The sequence below is a fragment of the Trichechus manatus genome, unplaced genomic scaffold, assembly GCF_000243295.1.
Source record: "Trichechus manatus latirostris isolate Lorelei unplaced genomic scaffold, TriManLat1.0 scaffold00021, whole genome shotgun sequence".
In the NCBI taxonomy this organism is placed as follows: Eukaryota; Metazoa; Chordata; class Mammalia; order Sirenia; family Trichechidae; genus Trichechus; species Trichechus manatus.
In genome coordinates this window covers 16,333,224-16,342,549 of record NW_004443957.1, presented here as the reverse complement: position 1 = coordinate 16,342,549, position 9,326 = coordinate 16,333,224, and the positions used below count along the sequence as shown (strand labels likewise).

The following is a 9,326-nucleotide window of genomic DNA, read 5'->3' as shown; positions in this document are numbered from 1 at the left end:
ACAGATATTCCTTTATATAGATACATTCTTAAAATTTAGGTCTCCTTTTCCCATTAGTTTGCCTTATACAACAAAAAACGTGTATTTACCAAAAAAAAAAAAAAAAAAAGCCAAGGAAATAAGAGCATATCTAAGTATAAAACAAATACTATATAAACTTTTTTAAAATCAACAATGTAAAGCATTACTAATATAACTAAAATGAAGTTAGTAAAAATGCTAATTACAGTGGGAATTTCCATGTTACTGTCATAGAGAGATGGTGGTAAGTATCCCAAGTGCCTCACTACTGGGTCATTTCCCTTCAAGCTGCCCCTTTACTTTTCATGTTATTTGATATTATTTACATTGAAGATGTGTTCCTGTTATCCCCAGTGGGAAGGCAAAAATTTTGCATAAAAACACCCATGAAGGGTTTTTGGTTTTGAATGTTAGCCCATAAAACCCTATTTAATATTATTTCAGTGAGAAAATGCATTCTGAGCTCCTAACAATGGACCTAGAAATTTTTGTAGCATTTTATCTGAAGACCACTTGTTTTCTCACTATGTAACAGAAAGAGGCCCAAGACCAAGGATGCTTTGCCTATCCTATTATCTCTCAATCACCTTGATACACCTTCCCTTCTGCCTTCCCTCCCTTCTTCCCTTCCAACCTCCCTCTTAAAAAAATAAAAAGCACAAAATATCTCCAGCAGTATGTTGCAGAATAATGCCAATCTTAGGATCATCTTCCTGTCATTTGTCTCTCATTGCTCTCACCTCCATCCACAGCTGGCAAAACCACACATTCCAGACCGGGAGCCCTTCTTAGCCCAACCTTGCTAGGTCCTTGGATTTTAGGTAAGCAGTGTATCTTCCCAAGATGGTGCAGGACTACTAGATAATTTTGAAACCCACATTTTCATATACCCATGACTTCATTTACTGATGTAACGGAATCTGCTTAAAAGGTTATATGTATTGAGATAATTTTCAATTCTGTTTCAAGAGGTGATTTCATCCAGTTCTGAAAAATGTTTACACATTTTCTTAAAAGTCTTTGCAGTATCTATTCCCAAGAACCACGTTTGATTGTGGGGGAATGGGAGTGCTGAAAGCCACAGACTGAGCAGTTCCTTCTGGAGGCAATGGGAAATTCTGAAGCCCAAGTAGTAGGCAAAGCTCTAAACCATGCAGAACTGCCAAAATACATACTGTGGAATCCACAGGGTTGTCAACCCAAGTAAGCCAAAGGCAGGTAAGCAAGTCTGCCAAAGCCATAGGCATGGTGCCAGAGAGCAGAAAGCAAGCACTGACAGGGAGCAATAGATAGGATAGGGTGTGGGCTCCTGGGTGATTTCCTAGAATGTCTGATCTATAATGGCTTATGGCTTTTTTTGTGGACCAGCCAGGGCATAGTCAGAGATGATCCAGCCCATCTAAAGAGCAAAGGGCACATTACAGCCTTCCTGGAGTGGGAAGTGTGCATGTGGAGTGTGTTGGTCCATACTCATCCCAGCGTACTGGTTATTGGAATTAAGGTAGCACCAGGATTGTTGATCACTTTTCACCCCATATATGATGGTTCCTGATCTCAGGTTGGCAAATATTGGCATAAGTTATAAGGAAGGAGATCAGGTCAGGCATAACAAGAAGCCAGGAACACAACAACTGTAAGTGGAATGCCTGGATAATAATGGCTTTTATGACCTCTAATAGTTCCTTGGGAGCCCTGGTGGCGCAGTGGTTAAGTGATATGGCTGCTAACCAAAAGGTTGGCAGTTCAAATCTACCAGCTGCTCCTTGGAAAACCTATGGGGCAGTTCTACTCTGTCCTATAGGGTCGCTATGGGTTGGAATCAACTCAACATCAATGGGTTTTAAAAGTTCCTTGTAGCACGCATCTTTTTGTCACAGGCAGATTTTGCTTATATATCTGGGGAGTGCCTATAGTATCTCTCACTAGTTGGTTTCTTCTGGTGTCCGGCTCTGGTCAAGATTTAAACTGCTTCCAGATTGGCTTGAGTGCCCGGTGGCATCTTCAGGTATTAACCAGCTGTTGAGGTGGGACGGCTTCACAGGAGGAAAATAATGGGGATAAGGTGCTATGAAACTGTATTGTGCATAAACAATGTAGTGAATAGTCCAAGGCAAATTTTTCAGATGCTAGTTAGGTGAGTGGATAGTGCTGTCTGCCAGATGTCTGGCAACAGAAGTTCTCTTGAGACCTAAGTACTGCATTCCAACTGGTTAATGATCTTGAAACGATGGATGGAGGACAAGCTGGAAAGTACTATCCAAAGCTGGGGTATGTGCTGCTGAACAGTTTTTCTCTGAAAACATACTTTAATAGAGTGGCAGTATGGTCCCTGGGTGGTATAAATGATTTGAGCTCAACTACTAACCTAAAGGTTGGTGGTCTGAACCCACCCAGTGGCACCATGGAAGAAAGGCCTGGCGATCTGCTTCTGTAAAAATTACGGCCAAGAAACCCTTATGGAGTTCTACTCTGTAACACATGGGGTCACCATGAGTCAGAACTGACTCGAAGGCAAAAGGTTTGGTTTGGTTTAAGCTGATAAAAGGGAAAAGGTGTTCCAATTTGGTGTTCAAGTATACCACAACCAAGATGACAATGAGAGTGGAACAAGTCTATGACAAATTCTATGATAATGGTGTTCTAGGTCATTTGGGAGTTGACAGTGATGTGGTAACACTTTGGTTTGCCTATACCTGCACTTATGTTACAGGCAAGTGGCTTAAGGATTGGCGTACTGGAGGTTGATGGGCTCAGAATCACCAGCAGGAGGCCTAACCGCCCTCAGAAGACTCCAGAGGCCTTCCTTAGAGTTTCAAGGGCCATCCTGGATCACCAGTAGTATCAGGCTGGAGCTCTCCAGTTTGGACTTTCCTAGCCAGGAGGCCCAGCAGGCAGTTCTGGTAGAGTTTCTGCATCCTGCATCCTTGGCAGCCATGTCTGAATGGCTCTGAGTAAGTGTGCTCCTCCTTGCTTTACTGTCCCTGGCAGCTAAAAGTTCATTGACCGCAGATCTATTGGGATATTAGGGTTCTGAAGCCCTCTGGAATTCCGGCTTGGTGTCATTGCTCAGTAGTTGAGCTGAGTAGTAATTAGAGGATGTGGAACTCAAATCCTTTGAAAAGGGGTAATCAACTCAACTTCCAGCTTTTGCTGAGCTTGGAGAAGCAATATAGCACCGAAGCTGAGAGCTTGGGTTATGCCATTACACATACTGAGTTTGATTCAGGCTCCATCACTCACTAGCTGTCTAACCTTGGACATGTTTACTAATCCTCTTTAAGTATGAATGGAATAAAAGTAGAACCCACCTCACAGGGTTGTTATGAATAAACTAGGTAACATTTGTGAAGTGCTTAGCACAGTACTTGCACAAGGTAAGTGCTCAATATATGTTGGCTATTACTATTAATCAGGGGCCCTGGTGGCCCAGTGGTTAAGTGTTTGGCTACTAACCAAAAGGTCGGCAGTTTGAATCCACCAGCCACTCCTTGGAAACCCTATGGGGCAGTTCGACTCTGTCCTATAGGGTGATTATTAGTCGGAATTGACTCGACAGCAATGGTTTGTTTTTGGTATTACTATTATTCTAGATTTACCCCTCTAGTTCTAAATAACAGTGATCAGGAGCCTGACTCCTTCTACATGTTGCCTCCATGATTCAAAGGCAGTCCGGATGGCCAGTAGTTCTTACTCCCAGGGTGGTTGATCTTAAAGCCTGTTTTCTTGAGAATTTGCAATGGGGTCTTCTGTTTTAGACTCCTACCATGGTATTAAAAGCATTTGTTTCAAAAATGTACAGATATTTGAGATCACGGTAGAGCAAAAGCAGGACAGAAGAGACTTCATTGGTGGGCAATAGTTAGTCAGAAATCAGACAAACCCCTTCTCTTTTATTCTTGCCTAGGTTTGACTACTTGGGTGGCCAGAGTTGAAAAATGGATTACTAGTATTACCTTGTGGCCCCTAGGATCTGTTGGACATCTGGAATGGAGGGTTGGATTGGGGATACCTTTTCTGCCAAAAGGTAGTATGCCTTGGCTATACAGATCATGGGAACTGTTAATCTTATCTTCAGATTTTCAAAAGTATTTCTCTTGGCTGGCCTAGAGGTAGCCTAAATTATGCTTCTGTCCACATCAGGAGCTCATGGGAGGCCCCAAGCCCTGCAGATCCAAGAGGGTGCTCTCCATACCAACAAAAGACACTGCAAATCAGAAAGTCTTGTAGGAGCCCTTTCATCAGCCATTTGGGAACAAAAGGAGCGCTGTCCGACCAAATGGCACTGCTAAATATTGGGATTGTTTAGGAAACCTTGGAAGGCTCTCTTCCATTGGTCATGTTCTTAGATATAGACCAGTTGCACCAGCCAGGAGGTCCCACTTCGTGAAAACCTGCACTCTGCGGAGTTAATCTTTGAGGTCAGAGAGACTGATGGACTTGTTTAGCAATCCTGAATGAGAGACTGCCTTGAGGCTGTGGTCGACCTGGCTAGAATGAGTTCTCATTTTTCTGAGGCAGAGATGGAAGTCCTGATGAATTCCAGGCCCTGCTTCACACTAATATGGCTACAGAGGGCCTTAGCCTCGGGTTCAGAAGGCAAGCACTGAGGTCATACTCCCAATTTTAGAGTAACTCCTCTGCTTCATGTGGGAAAATACTTGCTAGTAGTTGGCACACTTACTTGGGATTCTAGAAATGGACCGAGGAGGACAAGTTTCTGGAGGCTTGAGGCGTGCGGGCAAAATTTTTAGCAGTCTTTGGAAGTGAAATGCAAGGTGTAGGTTTCACAAGTAAAATCTGGGTCATTGAGTTACAGCTGGGAAAGGCCACAAACAAGAGAAAAATCCAGTCCATGTGCGCTAGAAAGTACCAGACAAGTGATTGGACCATGGTGAAGTCAGTAGGACCAATTGTGTGGACCACTGTTCATACACATGGAGTAGGTCTGGGTAGATGAGGGGCTTGCTCACCAAACTTCCTAAGGTCCCTGAGCACACTATGATATAGGCCTTACCACCCTTAGCTCCACAGGGACATGGACTATGTCACCACTGAGATTGGCGGTGTGTGAGATGAGGCCTATACAGTTTCCTCTCTACTGGAGGCCCACGGCAGCTTTCTGGCAGAGGTCAGCATGGCTTTGTCTGACATCTGAGCACAAAGTGGTGGCTTCCTGCAGCAAAAGCACAACAGCCTCATGTGGCAGGGAACAGGTGCCAGTGACGTGCAGCAAGAGTTCCTTCATTTTGCTTGGGAGGCTACCTCATGGTCACCGTGAAAAGGTGTGGCAGGGTTTCAATAATATCTTAAACTCTTTCCACACATCAGCTATTTGGGAGAGCAGCACTGCCTAGGCTAACTTGCAGAGACCAGTTAGACAGATGCCTTCCTGGTAGTGCATTTTAAAAAACCACTTAACATTCATTATGCCTTCCTAATAACACCCTACTTTTCTTTGAAGGATTTCCTTTTTCCGTATTGTATCCCATCTTGGTGAAATAATGGAGCAAGAGATCCTTCCTTCCCTTTAAGGAAGCTAGGGAGATCCCTAAGTCTACTTCTCACCATCCCTGGTATATCCATGGGTGGTGTGTGACCCCAAATAGCCTTTCTCAGTCTTGGGACTTTGAAATTTTGGAAGAATAATGTACGGATGGATGAAATTACTGGAGCACCTGGGTGAGATGGTGAAGCAATTCTTGCTTCTGAGATCTTCTAAAATTACCTTGTTCCTGTCTGTTCCTAGCCTGATTCTTCAAGACTTCCCTTCAGTCTCTGAGCTCCCCCATATCCTTTCAGTAAATTATCTTTTCACTTACGTTTGCAAGAGCGAGTTTCCGTGGCTTGCAACAAAACCATCCCAACTAATGTAGTGCATGGTGCCAAATGATCTCATTCTAATTGTCGTGGCAGCAAGTATAACTCTGGCATGTAGAGGCTGACCCTTCCACCTGAGGGTGTTTGACATAATCTGAGGGGCAAGGCTGTCATGTCCAGTGGTGGGGGTTGCTTATGTGTACGGAAATGACTATTCATTCCTGAGAAGTGGGAAATCAAAATTATTTTGCACTCCCACAAAAGAAGCCCCCAGATTTGCTAGAATCATTAGGAATCTCTTTGGGAAGGAGTGATGGTAGGGCTGGCTATTCCCCCCCCCCACTCCCCGTTCCCCCAGGTGGTAACTGTAAAGCACAGGTCGATAGCTTCAGCTTTGACTGTCAGTTGGGTCCGAGTACAGCCAACTGTCTGGAATTCTTCCCCCCAGAGGTGGAGAGTGGAACTGGCCAGACTTCATCCATTAGACTGAGGTAGATTCTAGGCAGTGTGAATTCTACACACACACTTAGATGGTGCCCAGGGACAGGCCTAGCTAGGAGCTGTAAATACTGGAGTCAGAGGGTTTCTGAGGATGAAGGAGGAGGTAAAGGTCTAAGATTCTAAGAGGTAAACGCAAAGGAACATCAAATATGTGGAGCCAAAGCAGGTATAGTAATATTGGCTTCGGTGTTTGGAGCCAGAGAGACAAGGGCAAATGCAGATGAGCTTGGAACAGTAAGGTATGAGGGAGCCCTTCCTGAGTGACTGACCAGAACATTCATCTGTCATTTGTAACTTATTTTTATAGGTTAGTCCATTTCTAATGCATGGATGGGTCCAGGGTCAGGAACAGAGCAAATGAGGCAGTAAAAGCAAAAAAACAGAAATATTAGGTGAATCTTCACCAACACAGGCTTCTATAAAGGAAACCATTCAGGCAACGCCCTTGTGGCCCTTTGCTGTTGGCAAACAGCCTAGCCATGGGTCCAGAGAGCTGGGGCTCATACTGATCAGCTCTGTGACCTCAGCCTGTAACCATTACAGGCCTCAGTTTTATCTTCTGAGCAATGGGGATAACAGTGTGTCCCCCACCTACTTTATCAGGTTATTATAAAGATCAGATAAATTGTAAAAATGCTTTGAGAAAGCTGAAAATACGGTAGAAACCTAAGAGCATCATCAGGATCCTCTCTTCTAAACTGGAAAAATAATTATTTTTGTTTTCCACTCTTCTCTGCAGAGTTCAAAGTCTTCAGAAAGCATTATTCTCTTGACAGAAACTGACCCTTTTCATAGATCTCTACTAGGAAATTAATTGAAGAAGCTAGCAAACTTTTGCACAAGTGATTTTTTAATCTGGCCAGTAAACTAATGCACTGACTCCCTGCAGCCATCACTGTGACTTTTAAAGAAAAAAAAAAAAAAGCTCTTGGGTTGTGTGTCGTGGCTTTTTTAGTAGCTTTTGCAAAGGGAGTCCCTCCAGTTAAGCCACAGGGTCAACTCTGCAGCACAGAGGTATCTGGGGTTGTGTTCAGTGGATGTAGCCATTGTGAGCCACGGCACTCTATGGATGATGCTTGGGTTTGATTTTGTGATTGGATTTAGTCCGGGATCTGGATTTAGAGCTGAGATTACTTTCCTTGCGCTGCAACTCTGGAAAAACAAAACAATTAGAATATTGTAGTAATTATGTATTTACTGAGGGCTTTTAACTTTACAGAGCATTTCAAAAATTGTTTTGTCTGAGTAACCCCCAAGTCATCCACAGGCTATGTACCAAAAATCTGACTCTAAACTGGTTACCAGGATTTGGAACACATTTTCCCAAAGTTTAAGTGTGGCTAATTGCCTGAATTGTGGGTCGTGGGGTCCTAGGCTAGGGCACTCTGTGATACAGGAGAGAAGAAGAGAAAGTGGAAGAACATTTCCTCCTTCCTTCTTGTACATATCCCAAGCTTGGTGAAAAAAATTTTCAAATCTCCCTCCAGCCTCCTGCGCACAAATCCTACACAGACCCCACCCCTGGGACGGGTGCAGGAGACCTCCTGCCAGCGAGAGGGATCAGGAGACAGAAGAAGAGCGCAGGAATAGATAGGGAGCATTCTAACTGATTTGGAAATTTTTTTCACGAAGCTTGGGATATGTACAAGAAGAGAGGAGGAAATGTTCTTCCTCTTTCTCTTCTTCTCTCCTGTATTACCTCCCGCCATCAAGCCTGCTCTCCTGGTATGTGCCTCAAAAGTGGCTCCATGATACCAAGCTTCCCAAGCTTAAATTTGAACCCTTTAGACTGGCTGCTGCCGCCTTCATCCCACATTCAGTCACCTTTGCCCACACTTTTGTACTGCTTTTAATGTGTCCTTCCCAAACTGGACTGTGGCACCACTGAGATGAGAAACTAAGCTCTATTCATTTTTGAAAACTCCCCTCAATTTTTTTCTCCACTCACCACTTTGAATGCGGTGCTTGCTAAATATTAAAAATACGGACATAAAGACAAAAATAAATACGTCTCCCACGCTGGCATCTCCCTAGGTCTTCTTTTTGCTCAGCATTCACAAGCCTCCTTCCTTTACCATAATATCACTTTCCATCCTGTCACTGCACAACTCTCAGAGGAAAATCATCTCACTGCACTAACTCATACGAATATTGCAGCATCTGATTGCTCCAGAGTATCTGCATTTTTTAAAGGGGCTGCCTGCTAACCTTAAGGAACATCTAACTTTAGCCAGTCTAAAGGGTTCAAATTGGGAAGCTTAGTGTCATGGAGCCACTTTTTTTTTTTTTTTTTTACTTTTTCCCCATACAAAAGTTTATACATACATTGTTATGTGACTCTAATTGCTCTCCCTATACTATGACAGCACACTCCTTCTTTCCACCCCTGATTTCCCATGTCCATTCAACCAGCTCCTAACCCTCTCTGCCTTCCCATCACCTATGGACAGAAGCTGCCCGTTTAGTCTCTTGTATCTACTTGAGCTAAGAGGCACACTTCTCATGAGTATCACTTTATGTCCCATCGTCCAGTCTAATCCCTATCTGAAGAGTTGGCCTCGGAAATTGTTTTAGTTCTGGGCTGATACAGAATCCAGGGGCCATGCTTTCCAGGGTTCCTCCAGTCTCAGTCAGACCAATAAGTCTGGTCTTTTTACTAGAATTTGAGTTCTGCACACCACCTTTCTCCTGCTCCATCAGGGAGTCTCTGTTGTGTTCCCTGTCAGGGTGGTCACTGGTGGTAGCCAGGCACCATCTAGTTCTTCTGGTCTCAGGCTGATGAAATCTCTGCTTTAGGCGGCCTCTTCTGTCTCTTGGGCTAATACTTTCGTTGTGTTTTTGGTGTTCTTCATTCTCCTTTATTCCAGGTGGTTGGGACCAATCGATGAATCTTAGATGGCTGCTCACTAGCCTAAGACCCCAGATGCCACTCACCAAAGTAGGATGCAGAACATTTTCTTAATAAGCTTTGTTATGCCAGTTGACCT

General features: G+C 43.9%; 1 protein-coding gene across 1 annotated transcript in view; it reads right to left on the bottom strand.

Annotated features, from left to right (window-relative positions):
- Positions 1-7,402: 7,402 nt before the first annotated feature.
- The window catches only part of AXDND1 (axonemal dynein light chain domain containing 1), a 154,917-nt gene continuing 152,993 nt past the window's right edge, over positions 7,403-9,326 (bottom strand). Inside the window, 1 exon segment of the mRNA XM_004372950.2 lies at positions 7,403-7,491. Within this exon segment, the coding sequence (XP_004373007.1) occupies positions 7,403-7,491 (89 nt within the window).